This window comes from Mustela nivalis (assembly GCF_964662115.1).
Source record: "Mustela nivalis genome assembly, chromosome: 15".
Lineage (NCBI taxonomy): Eukaryota > Metazoa > Chordata > Mammalia > Carnivora > Mustelidae > Mustela > Mustela nivalis.
The window spans coordinates 12772432-12793074 of record NC_139034.1 but is presented as its reverse complement, the minus strand read 5'-3'; the positions used below and the strand labels follow the sequence as shown (position 1 = coordinate 12793074).

Here is a 20643-nt window from a genome sequence, read left to right as displayed (position 1 = left end):
TCCTTATCTGGGAATAAAATAAAGTTCCATCATTAGTCATATCTGACACCAAAATAAACAACAAATGGGTAAAACATTAAACATTAAAAAAAAAAAAACTATTAAAGGGTTTAAAAGAAATGAAAGAAAATTAGTTTTTTGGTTTTGTTTTTTAATTTAATTTTATTTAAATTCAATTAACATATAGCATATTATTAGTTTCAGAGGTAGAGTTCAATAGACAGAAAATTGTTTTAATAATTTCAGAATAAGAAAGGTCTTTCCAAGTATGACATAAAACATGATTCAGTCAGAATTCTCTAACACAACCAACAGAAGATATAAATACACATAATATTATATATATATACACATACATTATAGATATTGTATGTATGCACATAATGATATATATAATGTGTGTCTGTGTGTGTATCTGTGAAAGAGAGAGAGAGAGAGAGAGAGAATGAGACTTATTTAAGGAATTGGCTCATGTGATTATGGGGATCTTCAAGTCCACGTCCAAAATCTGTAAGGCAAGCCAGCAGTCTATATAGTCAGGTAAGAGTTGGTTTTAGCCCCGAGTCAGAAGACTGGAAACTCACGGAGAGTTTCCATATTGGAGTCTTGAGGACAGTTTTTTCCTTTGGGGATCCTCAGTTTTGCTCTTAAGACCTTAACTGACTAGATGAGGCCCACCCACATGCTGGAGGATAATCTATTCTACTCAAAGTCTACTGATTTAAATACTAAACACACCTAAAAATACACTTTCATTTGCATTCACACAGATTATTCAAAAAAAAAAAAACGAAAAACAATACCTTTTTTTAAAAAAAAGGTATTTATTGATTTGACAGAGAGAGCCCATAAATGGGGGGAGCAACAGAGGGAGAGGGGATAGAAGCAGGTTCCCTGCTGAGCAAGGAACCCAATGTGGGCTCAATCTCAGGACCCTGGGATCATGGCTGGAGCCAATGGCAGATGCTCAACTAAATGAGCCACCCAGGTGCCCCACAGCAATGTCTAGACTAGTGTTTGAGCAAGCAACTTGGTACCATAGCCTAGCCAAGCTGACACATAAAATTTGCCATCACAACATAGAAGACGTAAAAGATGCACATGATCATGTAACAAACATGATCAAAGACAGAGAACTGACCGTAGCCCTGTGTCACAAGACTTGGAATTTTTGGGGCACCTGGGTGGCTCAGTGGGTTAAGCCTCTGCCTTCAGCTCAGGTCATGATCCCAGGGTCCTGGGATCGAGCCTGCTCCCCCTGCCACCCCACCTCTCTGCCTACTTGTGATCTCTCTCTCTATGTGTCAAATAAATAAATTAGTTAAATTAAATTTAAGAAGACTTACAGTCCTTTTTTTTTTTAAGCTTTTATTTATTTATTTGACACAGAGAGAGAGAGATCTCAAGTAGTTAGAGAGACAGGCAGAGAAAGAGGTCCTCACTGAGCAGAGAGCCCGATGCAGGGCTTGATCCCAGGACCCTGAGATCATGACCTGAGCTGAAGTCAGAGGCTTAACCCACTGAGCCACCCAGGCATCCCAAGATGTACAATTCTTATACCAATTCTGGTACAACCTTGTCTACCCTTCTGAGTGGCCGCTTGAAATGAACCATGAACTTAGAAAATGCCATTCTTTCTAAAGGGGCTTTTTTCTTTTTTTAGGATTTATTTATTTATTTGAGAAAGAGTGTCTGTGTGCAAGCAGGGGGCGGGGCAGAGGGAGAGGGGAAAGGGAAGCAGACTCCCACGACCCTGAGATCATGACCTCAGCTGAAACCAAAAGTCAGTCACTTAACCGACTGAGCTACACAGGCACCCCGTTTCTGAAGGTGTATTTAAAGAGGTGTTTTGAAAAGAAATTATTTGGCTGAGACTGGAACCCGAGTGATTCTTCTGGCATGAAATGATTGACTTGTTCAGCACCTGGAGCTATTGCTACATCTTGGTCCCTGGGTCTGTTTGTGTTTTTGGAAGTTTCTTGAGTGAGGAACCTCTGCTAGTCAGATGTTACTTTGTATTTGATATTAACCTTTAATATCAACTCTTAGCTGATTTTTTTTAAAGATTTTATTTATTTATTTGGCAGACAGAGTTCACAAGTTGGCAGAGAGGCAGGCAGAGAGAGAGAGAGAGGAGGAAGCAGGCTCCCTGCTAAGCAGAGAGCCCAACATGAAGCTCTAACCCAGGACCCTGGAATTCATGACCTGAGATGAAGCAGAGGCTTTAACCCACCGAGCCACCCAGGTAAACTGATTTTTTTATTAAAAGAGTTTTCCCTCTTCTTTTTTAGTGACTCGATTTAATTGAATTAAAAAATCTTTCAATGAGAAAACATCCTGGTTTCTGTGGCTTTCCTTTAAAATACTGAAGTAATAGGAATTTCTATCGGATATTTATTGCTATTTATGGCAAAAGACCTTAAAATAGCAAAACCATGGTGAATAAAACAGAAGTGATCATTCTGGCTTGAAATCAGAAAACTTCCGAAGGATATTTGGAAAAGTGTTTCTTTGTGAGGTTGATTTGGATAAATCTTCTCTGAGAAGTTTGAAAACTTATTATGGACCTAAGGATAAGCATATCTCTTAAAATGCCCAACTTCTCATGAAAGGAGTAGAAGGGAGCTGGTCTTGGCTTACACATGACAGACGGAGAAGTGGGGACACTCAGCTGTCCCCCTGAGGTCATGCGGAATTCACCCTCCTGGGCCTAAGTGATCACACTCCACACTGGCGATAACATTTTTTTCTAGTTCTGAGTTGCTATCTTATTGATGGTGGACTTCTCAGAAGACCCTCCAATATAAAACTGTTACAGGGACACCTGCTGCTCAATCCATTAAGCATCTGCTTTGGGCTCAGGTCATGATCCCTGGGATCCAGTCCTGCATCAGGGTCCTTGCTCAGTGAGGAGCCTGCTTCTCCCTTTGTCTGCTGTGTCCCCTGCTGTGCCCTCTCTGACCAATAAATAAGTAAAAAATATATATATATATTTTAAAAGCTGTTACAAGCATTTATCTCTTGGGGGAGAGGTGAGTAGCAAAAGTTTTATTTTCTTAAATGAGGCGGGATTTGATTATACCCTTGTCTTTGATCTAGAGAGGAATACTGACTGTCTTAGTCCTATTTGTGAAGCATAGTGTCCCCGCCAGGCTGCTGATTTTCACAAAGGAAGAATTACAACGATGCTAATCATGATTGGGAAAATAGCAGTAATATGTAAGATAAAATATTATATAAAATGTGCTCCAAATGTAGAGAAAAGAAAAATGGATTGTAATCAGTGACAATGCCCTTTCCTTGCTAAGTACTCTCTCATCGCAGTGAAGGCCCTGGACTCCGGGAGAGCAAGTATTGGCCTGCGGTGTGGGGAATCATGTGGAAGGGCAAAGCAAGCAGCCACAGACTCTGAGGCCAGCAGCACCCCACAGAATTAGAAGCCACAAGTGTGCATATGTGTGTCTGTGCACGTGAGCTCTCCTTCCTGCCTCATCTCCCAGCACCTGCTGCTGTTGGACTATAAAGATGCCAGCAGATGCTCACCTCCACCCCTCCTCAGTCTGAAGGAGAGGTAAACCCTCCGGAGCGAGGGGCCAGCCCAAAATCTGCAGGGCAAGCCAGCAGTCTAGAGAGGCAGGTACAGCCCAGATATCCTTCAGTAGGTGAATGCATAAAATTAAGGATGCTCTAAAATTAAAAAGTCCAGGCTGTCAAATATTATTCAGCAATACAAAAGAAACAAGCTCTCAAGCCATAAAAAGACATGGAAGAATCTTGCATGCATGCTGCTAAGTGAAAGAGGCCAATCTGGAAAGGCTGCATGCGATGTGCTTCCAAGCATATGGCATTCTGGAAAAGGCAAAACTTTGGAGGCAGTAGAAAGATCCGTGGTTGCCAGGAATTTCAGGGAAGGGAGGGAGGCATGAACAGGTGGAGTACAGGACAGTTTTAGGGCTGGGAAACTCTTATGTCTCTTATTATACTGGGGGATACCTGTTCCTATCACTGTCAAAACCTATAGCATGTACAACATAGTGACCCCCTAATGTACATGATGGACCTCAGTTAATAATAATGCCTCAATATTGGCTCACCGATTGTAACAAATGTACTACATGAATGTGAGATGTTGATTATAGGAGAAACTGTGTATGTGTGTTTGGTGGGGAGGATAAAAGTGTAGTGGGAACTTCTGTCCTGCCCACTCAGCTTTTCATGGGTGTGTAGCCTTCAACCTCGTGGTCCAGGATGGCTACCAAAGCACCAGCCATCTAAGTTGCAGGCAGTGGGAAGGAGCATCCCAGATGGCCTAGCTTTCATCAATTCATCTTTCTCAAAGTCCAACCCAAAACATGCGCTTATAGCTCATTAGTCACAGGGTCATGCAGCTGCAGAGAAAGCTGGGAAAGGTAGTCTCCACTCTGGGAGCATTGACAGCCTTCGTGATATTGGAGTTCTGTCACTAAGGAAGAAAGAGAGGATGGGTATCGGACAGCAACTCACTGTGTCTGCTTAAGGAAGGCACCACCATTCTGGGGGAGCTTAGGGTTTGGCCTTTTAAGGAAGCCCTGCAGCTTTTCAGTGAGTCTGCTTGGGAGGACACTGCTGGGTCATTCTCAGCCCAGAGGGATTCCAGAAGGAATCCCTGAGGGGGTGGGGAGGACTGCTCTACTATGGAAAGGGCGGAGAAGGAATACTGCCTGCTCCATATATCTTCAAATAAAGACTCCCTGGCTGGCCCCCTGCCATCCCTGTTTGTACACCACTCATGCCAAGGGGAGAAGTGGGACCCGCCAAGCAAGGACTTGTGTAGTAGCATTAATGTGTTGGTGACGCACAGGCCTCCTCTTCTAATGAAGGGAAAACCTTGCTTGTATGCCAGGTGGGGCTCAAGAGCCCAGGGGTAGCAGGATACAACTACCTGTTTTCGGCTCAGTGGGAAACACAAGCTTCCAAGGAGTGATCCTGTGAACTCCCAGGCTGGGCACCTTCCCTGCAAGATGATGAATCACAGGTCCCCCAGCAAAGGGTGGGAGCTTACTGGCACAGCTGATGGGTTTTCCATCTGACCACACTCACCGTGACCTTCTGGGTGCGTCAGATGCTCTGTTAATTGCTTTAACTGATCACCCAGAAGCGGAGGGCAGAGAAGCAGGTGGGGCTATGACACAGAAAGAGTGTGTGGAGGTCACTGAGACACTGGGTCTGAGTAAACCCATGACAGGGGCATTACATCTTTCTTTCAGCCTGTTAATGGGGCTATAGCCCTCTGTAACTATCCACTAACAGCCTGTCAATGTTGGAGCCAGCAGGACCTCTGAAATACCAGCCACATGGCCCGTGGGGGCATACTTAGGTGGTTGGCCCATGATGCAAACAGAATTGTCCTATAAATGGGAAGCCTACTTCTTTGCCCCAGGCTCCTTGGCTGACCTGACACAGGAGCCAGAATCCAGGTAAATAAAATCAAACATTTCTTTTCTCTCTGTGTGTGAAGAAAGCACTTTCTTTGGAACCTGCTTAAATATTAAGTTAGTTAACAGGGTGGCCAGAGCCTCTCAGAAGACTGGTGGTCACAGCCACAGCCCAAGATTTGGAAATCACAGGAGAGCAGAGGAAATTGGTTATGTGGACAAGTCTTGTGTTATAATTAGCTCTAAATCATAAATAACTTTTTATAAAAAAGACTTTATTTATTTATTTGACAGACAGAGATCACAAGTAGGCAGAGAGGCAGGCAGAGAGAGGAAGGGAAGCGGGCTCCCTTCCGAGCAGGGAGAGAGCCTGATGCGGGGCTCGATCCCAGGACCCTGGGATCATGACCTGAGCTGAAGCAGAGGCTTTACCAGTTATCCACCCAGGCCCCCCAGCTTTTAAAGACATATTAAAAGTATCCATACTTGGCAGGCTGACTATAGGGATATATTTTTTCGTGGTTAAATAGTAACTCCAGGGGAGCCTGGGGCATTCAGTGGGTTAAGAGTCAGGTCATGATCTCAGAGCCTAGGATGAAATCCCACATCAGGCTCCCTGCTCAGTGCAGAGTCTGCTTCTCCCTCTCCCTCTGCTCCTCCTCCCTGCTCGTCAGTGATTTCAATTTTAGCCATTCTGGATAGTGTGCAGGGACATTACACTTTTTCTCATTTGTATCTCCTTAGTGACTGATGATTTTATTATTATGTTATATAATAGTTGTCATATATTGCATAATTACTAATTATATATTATAATTATAATATATATTATAATATTATCTATAATATTATGATATTATCTTCATAATATTATAATGTATAACTATATAATAATATAATATATAATAATATAGAAATATGTTATGTTATATAATATTATGTTATTATATCTTTGGTAAAGTGTCTGTTCAGATCTTTTGCCCATTTTAAAATTGGGGTTTTTGTTTTCCTGTTGTTGAGTTTCAAGAGTTCTTTGTATATTTTGGATATCAGTAGGGATCTGATATGTATTTTGTGATTATTTTCTCTAACTTTCCCTAAGTTTGTGACTTATTTTCTCATTCTCTTGACAGTGTCTTTGACAGAGCAGAAATTTTAAATTTTAATGAAGGATTCAACTTATCAATTGTTTTCACAGATTATGCCTTTGGTATTGTATCTAAAATGAATGAAAAGTCGTTGCCAAGCCCAAGGTCATCTAGAATCTCTCCTATGTTATTTTCTAGGAGTTTTATAATTTTGCATTTTACATTTAGGTGTATGATCCATTTTGAGTTAACTTTTGTTAGGGGTTTAAGGTCTGTGTTTAGATTCCTTCTCTCCTCCACCACCCCGGCACCATTTGTTGGAAAGACTGTCATTTCTATGCTGAATTGCCTTTGCTACTTTTTCAAAGGAGAGTTGACTTGATTTGTGTGAGTCTGTTTCTGGCCTCTCCATTCTTTATCATTTTTCTATTTGTCTAATCCCACATGGTTTTGATTACTAACTACAGTTACTAGTGACTTATGGTAACTCTTGAAGGTGGTAATGTCAGTCCTCCGAACTTGTTGTTCTCATTAAACATTGTGTTGCGGGGCGCCTGATTGGCTCAGTGGATTAAGCCGCTGCCTTTGGCTCAGGTCATGATCTCAGGGTCCTGGGATCTAGTCCCGCATCGGGCTCACTGCTCAGTAAGGAGCCTACTTCCTCCTCTCTCTCTCTCTGCCTGCCTCTCTGCCTACTTGTAATCTCTCTCTGTCAAATAAATAAATAAAATCTTTAAAAAAATAACCCAAAAAACATTGTGTTGCCTATTCTAGGTCTTTTGCCTCTTCATATAAACTTTAGAATCAGCTCGTTATAGCCACAAAATAATCTTGTGGGATTTTGCTTGAGAGTGCAGTGAATGTAATAAGTACGCATTTTCGTTGTATCTCTACCTGCGAATAGAATTGTAGAGGAGTAGTAGTAGTAGATTGTAGAGTAAACATATGTTTGGGTTTGATTGGGTTTGTGTTCAATTTTCAAAGATGGTCTTGCAAATTTATACCCCGACCAGAAGTATGTGGGAGTTGTAGTTGTTCTGAATCCTGGCAATATTTAGTGTTTTCCTTTGAGCTACTTCAGCAGGTGTAAAATGACATCACATTATCATTTTAGTTGGTGTTTTCCTGGTGACAATTGAAGTTGAGCACTTTTCTTCCTTCCTTCCTTCCTTTTTTTTTTTTTTTTAAAGATTTTTATTTATTTATTTATTTATTTGGAAGAGAGAGAGAGAGAGAGAGAGAGAGAGAGAGAGAGCGCGAGCATGTGAATGTACAAGGAGGAGGAGCAGCAGGCAGAGGGTGAGGGAGAAGCAGGCTTCCTGCTGAGCAGAAAGCAGGGCTCCAACCTAGGACCCTGGGATCATGACCTGAACTGAAATCAGACGCTTAACTGACTGAGCCACCCAAAAGTGAACACTTTTCATATGTTACTGTATTTGGATATATTCTCTCATCAAATTTCTGTTCAAGCCTTTTTTTTTTTCATATTTTCTATTGAATATTCTCTCTTTTTCTCATCACTTTGAAGGAGTAGTTTTTCTGTTCAGATGTGAGTTCTTTGTTGAGCCTGTACATAGATTTACTTCTTACTCTGTTAACAGTGTCTTTTGATGGATGGAATTCATTATTGTCATGTAGTACAACTCATCTTTTTCTTTTATAATTATTGTTTTTGTGCCCTGTTTAAGAAATCTTTGTCTTCTTCAAAATCATGAAGATGTTTTCCTCCAGCAGTTTTCTTGTTTTTACCTTTTACAAGTGGCTCTATATTATAGTGAGAAATGGGGTTCAAGATCCCTTTTTCCCTATGATCTAGCATCATTTGATTAAAAAAATACTGGGAGGTCTATGTGGCTCAGTCGGTTAAGTCTCTGCCTTCAGCTCAGGTTATGACCCTGGGGTGCTGGGATCAAGTTCTGTGTCAGGCTCCTTGCTCAGTGGGGAGCCTACTTCTCCCTCTACCTGCTGTTCCCCCATTTGTGCACTCTCTCTCTAAATTGAATATATAAAATCTTTATAAATAAATAAATAGTAAAGGCCTTCCTTACTATACTTTGTAACAGCTCTTAATATTCCAGTGTTTTCTTTTTTTCAAGATTGTCTGGTTATGTTTCTAACCAGAGCACAAATTGACCCATGCCTTCACATTAACTAGTTCTTCAGTTGATCATTTGACACTGTCAAATGTCTCAAATGTCCACTTAATTTCAAAGTGTCTGGTTTTACCTGATCACACAGGTCCTTGTCCCAAACCTTTCCTTCATTTTCAGGATAGCGATTATCAAAGTAACGCACCCAGCTAACTCTGACAATGAGGTGTGATTTAGGGTTTTTGTATTTTATTATAATCAAATTTAATCAGTTCAAATGTAAATAATGTTATCTGCTATTATACACAGTGATAAATGGGGCAATAGATTTTATGATCAGCTCACCCTCGTACTGAAAAAACTAGAATAATTTTTATCACTGTTAACAAATACATTCCTCATGTCTAGGGTCTAAGAGACTACAGTGGAAAGAAAAACATTTAAAGTTTGATTAACTGCTAGCCCCAGTCTATTACAAGCCTGCCATTCTGGTGAGGCAATGAGATGGATACACAGATAACCATATAAAGTAATCAATTTTACACAAATCACTTAGAACAGGGAGCCTGAACTTCATCGTGGCTGTTCAGCATAGAACTTTTAGGATTTTCTAATGCTTGTTTCTTCCCCAGATCTATATACTGCACAGGATGTCCAAGGTGTGGCTATAGAGGAATTACTTGGTGTTCCACTGTTTCTTGTGTATGTTTACATCTAAAATAGTCTACCATGTGTCACAAGGCACTGATACAGACTATAAATGCTGCAAGTCATGAGACTTGGGAACAGGGGACAGGGTAATCATTTCCTGAGATCATATCATATGTCATATTGATAGATAGGAGGGGATTCAGAGGACAGTGATCAGCCAACTGAGAGAACTTAGAAATCCTATTAAATAAGAAATGACAAAAGGAAGAAAAAATTGTGAACACAGAAAAGGGAAGATCTTGAGTTGGGTTGAGTGTGTACAGAGGGAAGTGACAAAAGGGACTCCTTATACTTCACAGGCATTTGAGTAGATGAGTTGAAGTGGGGATAGGTTCCTTGACTGTGTCCTTAGGATGCAGAATAACCATCCAAGGTGCATGTGCTGGGAGGGAGTTTCAGCTCAATAGAAGGAAGAGCTTTCAAGGTGAAAGCTACCAGTGGAGTGGGTGTCCTTAGGAAGCAGTGGGCTCCTTAATATTTGATGTATTCTAGTAGATGAGTCCATCTGCTGGGCATATCTTGCTAGATAGGCACCTAGTCACATGCTCCTTACAGTCTTCTTTTAAAAGTAATTGACTAGCTCATTGATTAATCACAAAGATTGCCCAAAGAAGTGTAACTTTGATTTAAAATGAAATAAAGCTCAGGGATTTATTATAGTGGAGAGAAGCTGGGTCAGATGCCAGTTGAGGAACGGGGCTGGGCAAGACGGAGGAGTTGTGCTGGAGGCCACGGTTGGGAAAAGATCACATGAGAGAGCAAAATTCGGTTGTCAAAGTGGGGCAATGTGTGAAGGTAAGTTTATTCATTTGTCCACTCACTCTACAAGCATTTATTTGCTGGGAGGTTTATATAATGGAAGTCCATATACTTGCTTAAAATAAATGCACTAGAACTGCATGCATTAATAAGGATGTAGCTCAAAAGCTAAATGGTGAACGAAAAAAGCAAATCATAGAAGAATAGAGAATATAGGATTCCAATAATACCAAGTAGAATAATACATAAAATTAAAAAATGTGTAGAAACACATAAAATTGTGGTAGACCCTTGCACCCTTTGAGCAAAAGAAGGGAATTACTGACTTAAAATTCATGCGATGCGTACCTCTCGTAGGGAGGAAAGGGGTGTGATCAGAGAAAAGCACACAAGGGCTTCTAAGATACCGGAGAAGGTTTGGCTCTTAATTTGGTGGTGGATACACAGGGACTGGGTTCCTCACTCATACGGTCTAAGCACTCTTTTGAATGTAAGATATAGTTACAATGATGAAAAGCAAAGCAAAGAGAAAGCAAAGGTGAGCATTTAGACTGAAGGGACACACAAGATCTTAAGCAGTATAGATACAGATAAGTCCACATATGGACATAGTGGAGCCCGATGACAGAACATCACACGCACAGAGAGAATCTTCAAAACACTGAAAAGCACTTATCAGCAAGGAGAGATGCCAGCAGCTACGTGAGTGACATCTTCAAACTAGGCATCCCGGGGACTCCCCAGCTGTCCGGCATCTACTCCGTAGCCCTCAGCCTGTGGTCTTTGCTGCCCTACCCCGCGGCAGAATCCATTCTCTTAAAAGTCAGCCGTGACGTGGGGCGCCTGGTTGGCTCAGTGGGTTAAAGCCTCTGCCTTCAGCTCAGGTCATGATCCCAGTGTCCTGGGATCGAGCCCTACATCAGCCTCTCCCCTCTGCAGGGAGCCTGCTTCCTCCCCTCTCTCTCTCTCTGCGTGCCTCTCTGCCTACCTGTGATCTCTGTCTGTCAAATAAATAAATAAATACAATCTTAAAAAAAAAAAAAAGCCAGCCATGACGCAGACTGACTGAGGGATGTGTTTACAGCCAGTCACCTCTCCAGGAATGTTCTCTCAACAGGGAGATGTTCTCAGCTGGGAAAAAACGTCCCTGTTGTCGGGCAGTCTGTTTCGCTGGAAACAAAATTCCACATCCAACCCCTGGCCTGGAGACCTCCCTGAACTCAAGGGGCAGTGGTGCCACCTCTGACTGGGGCTTGGCCTGGGTCTGTTGTCTGACGACGCTGTGCCTTGGCACTGAGGACTCTCCCAGTCCCACCAGCCTGCGTCTGGGCAGGAGGAGGCTTCTCCCTGGGTACAAAGGCTCATGGAACCTCAGAGTTGAGAAGTCCCTTCTGAAGCATCTGGACGCAACCTTCTTGTGAGGTCGGGCCCACAAGCCTGGCAAGCCCTGGGTTCAAATCCTGCCTATGACTCAATGGGGAGCATGGAGAGGGGCAGGTTCTTAAAGCCTTGGTTTCCTTCGGAGTCAAACAGAGACAGCATTTCGCCCTTCTTCATGGGCTTGTTAGGGGCATTGACTGTCATGATTCATGCTCTCAAAAGATACTCAGTAATCCTCAGCTTGACCTGCTCAGAGTAGCCCCCTGGGAGCACGTTGCCGTCGTGGGCTCTGGGCCTCTGCCCTACTGTGTCCCTTCAGCCTGCCAATCCAGACTCCCCTGACCCAGTCGTCCTTCCAGAAAGCCTTCCTGCCCGCCAGTATGGGATCCCACTACACTGGTGCTCACCCATCAGACCCAGGCCAGCCCTGGGGCAGGACGTCCCCCAGAGCTAGTGTCCTGGACATGGACAGTCCTCCGTGTGGAGACTGGCAAGCTGGAGCCCGCTGTGCTGCCACCTGTTTTTAGAACAAATATTGGGGTGCCTTGTGATGGGGCTCTTTCTCCCCAAACCAGGGAAATGAGCTGCCCCCAGTTCCATCACGCCTGTCCCACTTTTCCCCCACCGTGGAACCATTGGTACATAGCGTCTTAGGCCTCCTTGGCTGCCAGGGCCCCAGAGCCTTTTCGTGGCTGGGGTTGAAAATGTTTGATGGAGGTCAGTTTGGTTTTTGATGGACCTGTTGGTGGGATGAAGCCTGGGCACTCCCTGCAAGCCAACACGAAGCCTGAGCCCCTGACCAGTAAGGCAGCGCACAGCCCACGGCAGCCCCTCCCCTAGTGCTCAGAGCTCCCCTTTCTCACTGAGTCCCACTCACTGGTGTTTCTCTCTCTTCCTGCAGGGAGAGCCCCAAATGTCCTCTCTCTGAGGATCTATCTTGTGTGCCTGGTTAGCTCCATCTTCTGGCGGGCAAGACAGGAGTTACTGACGACGACCTCTATTAGAGCATCAGATCAAGGGGACTCCCCCTTACCCGACTTTGTGGGAGAGGAGGGGTGTCAGCAGGAAGCCCGGCCCCCTCTCTCACACAAGCTTAACTTGAGGGATACCAAGGTTGGAGTTGGCAGGATCAGGGGGTCACAGTCAAGAAGATCCTGAGGGTGTGGATGAGCTCTGTCCAGTGCCAAAGGCCCTGGTTGAGGCTCTGTCCATCCTGCAGCTTCCATGAGCAGCCGACGTGCATTGTAAAGGCCTCTCTTGCTCACACAGGTCATGTGGCTCTTGCTGTTGCCACTAAAACTCCATCTGCATGAACACTTGTCTGTCACCCACTGACCGGCACTGTCCTTGGAGGTTCGTCCCTGAGAGGATGGGGTTCAGCCAGGAAGGACAGGGAGCAAGCCGAGAGGAGTGGCCTGGCCTGTGCCCCTCTGCTGGCCTGGAGCAGGGTCTGGTTGCTCCAGTGAGAGTCTGGGTGATTGAGCCCGGGGGGGTTGGAGTGGCTGGAGCGTGTCACCAGACAGGGCATGGGTGAGGTGTGTTCCAGGACACGGGGCAGGGGAGCATCTGGGAGAGGACATATGAGGGCGCTGTGGGCAGCCTCCCCAATGCTCTATGGTCACTCCCAGGGCCCCGACGTCATCACTGCTGGCTTGTCCTCCTCATGATTTCAGGTCTCATCTATAGAGTCCTGGATCCCTCCTTTCCAAAGCAATGCTTCTCCCTAATGCAGACAGCATAAAGGAGCCAGCAGCCAGTCCCCTAAAAATGTGGGTAAAGCATGTTCCAGTGTTGGTGTTTACAGGAATCATTCCTAAAGAAACAGACATTTATGGCAAAGACGTGCTTATCGCTTACATTATGAGAGTCAAATAACTGGAAATGAATTAGTTGTTCAACAGAGGGGTTTCCTGAATGCTGTCACTGAGAATGCCCAAGGGGACAGAGTGACAGTATCTGTCGACTGAGGGGACATAAGGAAGAACAAGAGCACAGCCCCGGAACCTTCCCCGGCCCACTCTGTCACATACATGTGCACACATGTGCACACACGCGCACACACACACACACACACACACACACTACACTTAGAGGGTAAGGCAGAGAAGAAGGATGCCGTGTATTATAGGGGATTATTCATTGGTAGAAGGAACATGCCTTCCTTTTTTCATCTTTAAATCATTATTTACTAAATAAACATAGCCTGGACAAAGCCTAAAGAACTCTTTTATGACCTAACTGTTAGCAAGAAATGAGAATATTGAAGATATAATTTTAATATTTGTTAATATGCTCATTAGAATAGTTGAAATGTAGACTATCCAGAAAAATGAAAGCATGTAAAGGTGTCTCATGGACCCAGACATTCCTCTCATGGTTTCTGCTTTTCAAGGCATGCTTCTAATTGGGAAACCTAGATCAGAATGAAAATAGTTCATTTGGGGGCTTCCCGTGATCTTTGTTCTTTCAGGAACATTCCTATGTAATAAAATGTTATTTGTATAACAAAGTTTGAAGAGGGGAATCACACTTATGTTCTGCAGACACACAGAGAAGGCCATATTGTAGGATTCCAGGCATAGGAAAATCCAAGTTGAGGTGAAGTGGCCGAGACAGAGAGCAGAGCAGCAGTTGCAGGGACTGGGCGAGGGACAGAGCAGTGAGCGATGAGGAGCGCGGGTGTCTCTGTGACGGAAACGTCGTAGAACGACATGGTTGTGCAACACCCTGAATGGACCTAATGAAACCTCCATATCCCACTGCAAAGGATGCGAGTAAAATGTTATGTAAACTCAAATTCTACTTTATTTAATTAAATCTAGTATGTAATTATATACATATACACAAAACAGAAGAAATACAAATAAAGCAACAAGGGCGATGGGAAAGACATGCTTTCTGGTTGTAGCAAGCACGAGGGGCTGCTCAGGAGCGGAGACTGCTTGCTCCACGGAGGCAGGGGGCGGCAGCTCGGGGGCAGGACCCTGCTGGTCATCCAGGAAAGTCAAAAGGCCTGGTGGCTCTTCCGTGGCAGAGAAGTGAACGAGGGCCCTGACGACCATCTGCCCTGGCCCCAATGGGTCAGGGGGGGTCACTGGTCTTCCTATCCCATAGTGAGCAGCCGCAGCAGGGATGGCGGGGACCAGCTCAGGCCCCAGAGGTGCAGCGGGTGCCAGAGTGGCTGCTGGAACAACTTCCCGAGACTCATCCTGATCTTGCTCTGGGGCCGGTGCTGTAGCTCCAAGAAGAGAAAGCATCATCAGCTTGGTTGACTTCCCTCTCGCCTTTCCCTTTCCCCACCACTCAGCGTGGCCTGCGTTCAAGACCCAGCCCCCGGAAGGTGTCCCCAACAGAAGCCCAAGGGGACAGGGATCTGAGATCACTCACTCCTCTCGGCCCAACTACAATCTACGGAGGCTTCCTCAGGGTGGCCCACCCTGCCTCCTCCTCAGGCCCACATCAGTCACCCCCAGTCCTCCTCACCCCCAGCCTCTGGCTCTGTGGTCTCAGCGCACTGCCTTTCTGGGAGCAGAAGCTGGGCACGGCGCAGCAGGTCCGAGCCAGGTGCATTGACCTGCAGGTAGGCCAGTAGAGCATGCAGGTTGGAAAACTCTGGAGGCTGCACAAAATCCCCTGGATACCTTTCCACCCACATATCCAGGATGGCATAGACGGCCCTGGGGACAGACATGGAGGCAGAGAAGTCAGAGGACAGGGTAAGTATCCAAACGAATATCCCAGGGAACCCCTGTGGGAACCTGGGCCCCTGGGCTTCCAGCTCCTGTTGGAGACCAGTCGGACTCCTTGTCCACCTGCGACCTGGCAGACCTGCCCGAGACAGGCCTGCTCCCAGACGGCGGGCTGGCCAAAAGCCTCTGGGAGTGGGAGTCCTTGATCAATGGGGGGATTATTTCTGGACTTCTTAGGGGAGCTGAACACACTCCTCAGTCTGTCTCCTTGCCCACGAGCCACTTCAATTCAACTGCATGTGCCCAGGGAGGGGTGGTGTCTGGCCTCTTAATTACCCTCACTGCACTCGCCTCTGCTCCGTGAAGATCCAACAGAGGTGGGAACAAAGGGACTCTGTCTCTAGCCAGGCCTTCCCAGGACCCTCCCCATACCTCCACCGTTACCTCCTCTGCCCAGTCACTAGGTGCCATGAGAGTGGGTCTGTTTCCACTGACACTCATCTCCCACAGGGTGTGGGATGTCTGCTGCTCCCTGGGCTCTACTGGGTCACCACTCTCCCTGAGCCCCCTCTGAGCACCCAGCGTGCAGGTGCCAACAGAATGCTCTACGATGGTTCCTAAATCCTGCGTTCTGGGTCCCAGAATTGGGGCAGAGAGAGGGTTGGGAGGTGGCAGGGATGGAGCATGACCCTCTCAGAGGTTGAAGCTGTCCTCCATGCCCCTCTGCTCTCCCACAGTGCTCACACACCTACCCCAGCTCCCCAGGGCACCTTCCCAGTTTCCAGTAGAAGCTCTCAGACATTTACTCTAAAGCAGGAATCACAGAGGTGTGCGTGAAGGTCCAGAAGCCCCTTGAACTCACAGGACCCTCACTGCCCTGCTGGAGAGGGAAGGCCCTCCTGGAGCAGCCAAAGCTTACTCACATGTTGCACTGCTCCTGGGGTCCGCTGACCTCTTCATACGTGGAGTAAACACATCCGAATCTAGAGGAGGCCAGGGGGCATCGCATGAGATGTCTGCGGATGTTGGCTCTCACCATCTGACCCTTGACTAGCCTGCAGCCCTTGGGTGCTCTCTGTTCTGTGCCGGGATCCCATTCAGCTCCTAGATAATCACCTCCACCTACTGGGGCTTCCTGAATGCTTGCTGAATGAAAGGGCCCCAACCAGCCCATCACTGACATCTGAGTTGCCCTGGCCCCTGCTCACCCTCAGGGATGCCTGCTATGGATTCACCCCCACACAGACCCCAGAAGGAATCTCAGATCTCCCTTTCAGTGGCAAAGGAGCCCAGCTCAAGATCACAGTGAGAGTCTGGAATGAGGCAGATTTTTCATCATGAGGGGCACGGGAATGTTCAAAGAGCATGCCCACTGGCCCAACAGCAGAATTTTCCACTGGCGCAGGCTACCAAGTGTTCTTTCCCTACAAGACCCCACTGAGTCCCTATAATACCTTTGCCCCAGTTAGGAGCAAGGGAAGCTTGGGGAAGCTTGGGGTCCTGCCAAGTCTCACAACCAGGCATTGGCCAAATCCCACGGAGCAGTTAGGGGCAGGGGAGGGTGCTCACCTTGCAAAGAGGAGGTCCAGCACCTCCTGGGTGGTAGCAAGGGTGCGATATATTTCCAGAAACGTGTGAACATAGTTTAGATCTTGTTTTATGACAGCAGTCACCAGGTAATCTATTCCAGCTCCCAATGAACTGGCACGAGTGTTCCATACTATGGAGGTCTTATTCCTCTTCCTCATTGAGCCATTTTTCCCCTGAGGTGAATCAGAGGAGACATGAGTCAGTGCTGTGGCCACCAGGAGGGTTGGGGCTTGGAGGGCAGAATGAGCCCCCAGATCTCAAGGACTTAAGCAAGAGGTGGGACAAGAGAGCCCAGAGTCCGAAAAAGAATCGGGTGACTCAGTGTCTCATTGGGTTCAGCCTAAGACTCTTGGTTTTGCTTCAGGTCATGCTCTCCGTGTACTGAGTCCTTGTAGGGCTGTGTCCATAGGGCAGTGTCTGCTTGAGGATTCTGTCTCTCCCTCTGCTGCTCCCCACTCTCCCCTGCCTCCCTCTCAATCCATCCATCAATCAATCAATTAAGAACCCTTTAAGGAAGGGATATCTGGGTGGCTCAGTGGGTTAAAGCCTGCCTTTGGCTTAGGTCATGATCTCAGGGTCCTGGGATTGAGCCCCGCATCGGCTCTCTACTCAGTGGGGAGCCTACTTCCCCTCTCTGTCTCAGCCTGCCTCTCTGCCTACTTGTGATCTCTGTCTGTCAAATAAAGAAAATTTAAAAGAAAGAAAGAGAGAAAGAAAGAAAGAAACCTTAAAGGAAAACAGAAAATGTTCTTGGTATCCATACAAAGAATTGAAAAAAATGATGTCTGAACTTGCTAGTATCTTAGGTCCTTTTGTGAGCAGAGTATTGGTAGCACGTCCCTACATGAGTGGCATGGATCCTGTGATTTCTGATGACATAGCCCCATTGTTTTTATTTTTTCAAAATATTTTTTATTTATTTTTTTGACAGAGAGACAGGTCACAAGTAGGCAGAGAGGCAGCCAGACAGAGAGGGGGAAGCAGGCTCCCTGCTGAGCAGAGACCCCCCCCCCCCGCCAACGTGGGCCTCCATCCCAGGATCGTGAGACCATGACCTGAGCTGCAGGCAGAGGCTGAGCCCCCTGAGCCACCCTGGCACCCAACATATCTCATTTTTGAGATGAGAACACAGACGTTTTAGGTGAGAGGGCTTAGGATAGGAGGGCACGGAGGCTGTAGGATGCAGCACTGTTCATTAGCCACAGAAGGGGATTATATCCAGTCCTGCCCCTGGAAAGGGCTAGATGCCGGTGATAAATGACTGGCCTTCTGGACTGCCGTGCAGGGCAGTGAGGCCCCTGTTCCTCACCCTAGGGGCCCTAAAGATGTGTTCCATCAAAACAAAAGCCCAGAGCAAGAGACAAAGTACCATGGGGCCCATGTCTTTTTGGATCACAATCTCCCAACTCACTCTTGCAAATGATCATTTGCAAGATTTGTATAACCTGAGGAAAGACTGTTGGGCCAATGGAGACACCTGGGAGCACGAGTTAGGAAAATGCCTAGGCCAGGGCAAAAGGAGTCTAGATCAATGGGATGAGACCTGGTCTAAAGTCTCTTTAATGATACTCCTATAAGTATGTGGACAATGGCTCTTCTTCTGTCCAAGGCATGGGCCGGACCATGAGGGCCAGTTTGGGGAAGAGATGGGATGCAGATTCGCGGGAGTACAGGACTCTAGGAGGCCAGGCTGGCTTCTAGGAAGTGGGGCCCTTGGTGCTGCATGGGCGCCCCGGGGGTCGAGTCTCCCCAGCACCTGCACTCACCCTGAGCCAGTGCCAGACTCTGTTGGCCCTGTGTGGCTTCTTGTCCTTGGAGGAAGGAGAGCAAGGATTCTCCTCGTTCACCTCCTCCACCATATCCTCTGGAGCGTTCTGTAAAGACAGTGCCCAGCAGCCAGGCAGGAGGCCTTAGAGCCCTGTTTGGAGGCTTTTGCTGGTCTTCAGACCCAGGGCGCTCCATTCCAGACACACCATAGCCCAGGATGCAGAGCCCTCCCCCAAGGAGAGAAACGTGGCCCAGCTTCAGGACCTTGGTGTGCTCTGGCACAGCTAAGAGGCACCTCAGGAATCCCCAGTGCACCCTGCCCACCCTGACATTGGTGTGAACAAGAAGGGATCACCAGGGTATCCACTGTGCTCACCCTCCTCCAGCCCATGGGCGGGAACCCCCACATATCCCTCCTCCCCTCAAACTCCAGAGGAAGGGATGGGGCTTCCCTAGGATGGTTCAGAGGGGTGGGCATCGCCTAGTCTCCTCAGTAGTAAGTACCTTATGGCGTCTCCCTCGAAATATCCTGAGGCATCGTGGGGGTGGTTTCAGCCAATGCCTGCAACATGGGAACAAGCCATTTTCCTGGGGGTTCTGACACCCAGAGCCCCGGGATGTACGTAGACAGGACGAAAACATCTTTCTGTGTCAGACGTTTCTGTCCAAATAGCCCTGATACCGGACTAGAGTGTGGGTCCTGGTTGCAGGGGTTACAAGTTGTGGGCCTTTGTGACCCAGGCAGTGACATCACTGCCTGTGATCCCCTACAGGGGCCCACTCCTGGTTGGACCCCTACATGAACAGTGCTCCGGTCTGCCATCTCCATCTCCATTCTGCATGCAAGGCCACATCTTATCTGTACACAGTGACCCCAACACACCCCTCGGAACAGGCCCCAGGGAAGGTCTGGGAGCAGCCAGGGCCCCAGCTTGCAAACACACCTGGTTTCAGACACAAGTCTCTATGCTTACCTGGTTTGGACCTTAGATAAGCCATTGTGCCTGACAGGGATGGTCCCTTCTCTGCAAAATATGGATGATTCCAGCATGTCTTTCTATCAGATGTCCACAGGCATAGGTTGGATAATAGCTATGATGTTAGAGGAGGGCTGTCACATGTAGGAAATACCTCCCACCCAATTTCCTCCCTCCTGTCAACTTCTTGGAATCTGCTACTCATCAGATCCCACCCCACAGTCCCTCCTGGGGTGTGTGTTTGTGTGCACCAGCACACAAGCTCCTGTGTGCACACATGTGTTCATCGGTGCTCACATTCTGGAACCCAGAAGACGACAGCCCCTCCTACAAAGGGCTGGGTAATAGCTTCTCAAGAACTTAGGCTTCGAATTTTCAGTGAAATCCCTTAGTAAGGGACTGGCCTTGGCCCTTGGCCCTTGGCCCTTGGGTGGGAACAAGTTATGGAGATGATAGGGCTATGGATACATCCGAGGGGAGGCACCTACCTGAAGGAGCCTACTGCAAAGTTTACATCTACAGCCAAGTGCATGATTGAAACACTTAGGTGTCTACCCCTGTCTGGGACATTCCTGACTTAAAAGTGTTAAAGGGGTGAAGTGGGGTGATATCCCAGGTGTGACAGCATGATCTCAGGATCCCGGGGGTCCCCAGAAGACCAGGTGGGGCCCGAATGCTTCAGAGTTCCCAGACATCAGTTAGGGAAAATGGCTGAAAACCATGAAGCTATGTCCTGGCTTTCTACACTGTAAAGCCCTGTAGTCCGAATCACAGCATAGTTGGGTGATCACTTTCCTGGGAGAGGTCCAGAAGAAGCAGGAGCTTGGTGAGACCTCCGACACCTCGCAGGTCTGGTGTTGGTCTGTGTCACTGGAATCCATAGAAACTGGAGTTTGGGCCTCCTGGGTGGCTCTGCTGGTTAAGCATCTGCCTTCAGCTCAGGTCATGATCCCGGATTCCTGGGATCGAATCCCACATAGGGCTTCAGCTCCATGGGGAGTCTGCTTCTCCCTCTGACCTTCTCTGCTCTCATGCACTCTCTCACTCAAATAAATAAAATCTTTAAAAATAAAACAAAACAAAACAATTGGAATTGGAACTCAGTCACTTGCCTGAGATAAAAATGCCTCGTCCCTGGCAGGGTGAACGCAGAGTTCTGACAGAATCCGAGGAGATAA

At 47.0% G+C, this 20643-nt stretch overlaps 1 protein-coding gene and 1 long non-coding RNA gene across 2 annotated transcripts in view; one reads left to right on the top strand and one right to left on the bottom strand.

The window, feature by feature from the left end:
• Window positions 1-20343, bottom strand: part of LOC309848752 (uncharacterized protein) — a 114509-nt gene extending 94166 nt beyond the window's left edge. Inside the window, exons 1-3 of the mRNA XM_082700733.1 lie at window positions 19954-20343; window positions 19463-19580; window positions 18993-19050 (exon numbers count right to left, since the gene is read on the bottom strand). Of these exons, the coding sequence (XP_082556859.1) occupies window positions 18993-19050; window positions 19463-19539 (135 nt within the window). The 5' untranslated portion in view covers window positions 19540-19580; window positions 19954-20343. The remainder of the gene's footprint in view (window positions 1-18992; window positions 19051-19462; window positions 19581-19953) is intronic.
• LOC309848790 lies at window positions 15108-16013 on the top strand. Its single transcript, XR_014303289.1, has 2 exons — window positions 15108-15158; window positions 15869-16013. It is a non-coding gene; the product is annotated as an uncharacterized lncRNA (long non-coding RNA).
• Window positions 20344-20643: the final 300 nt, after the last annotated feature.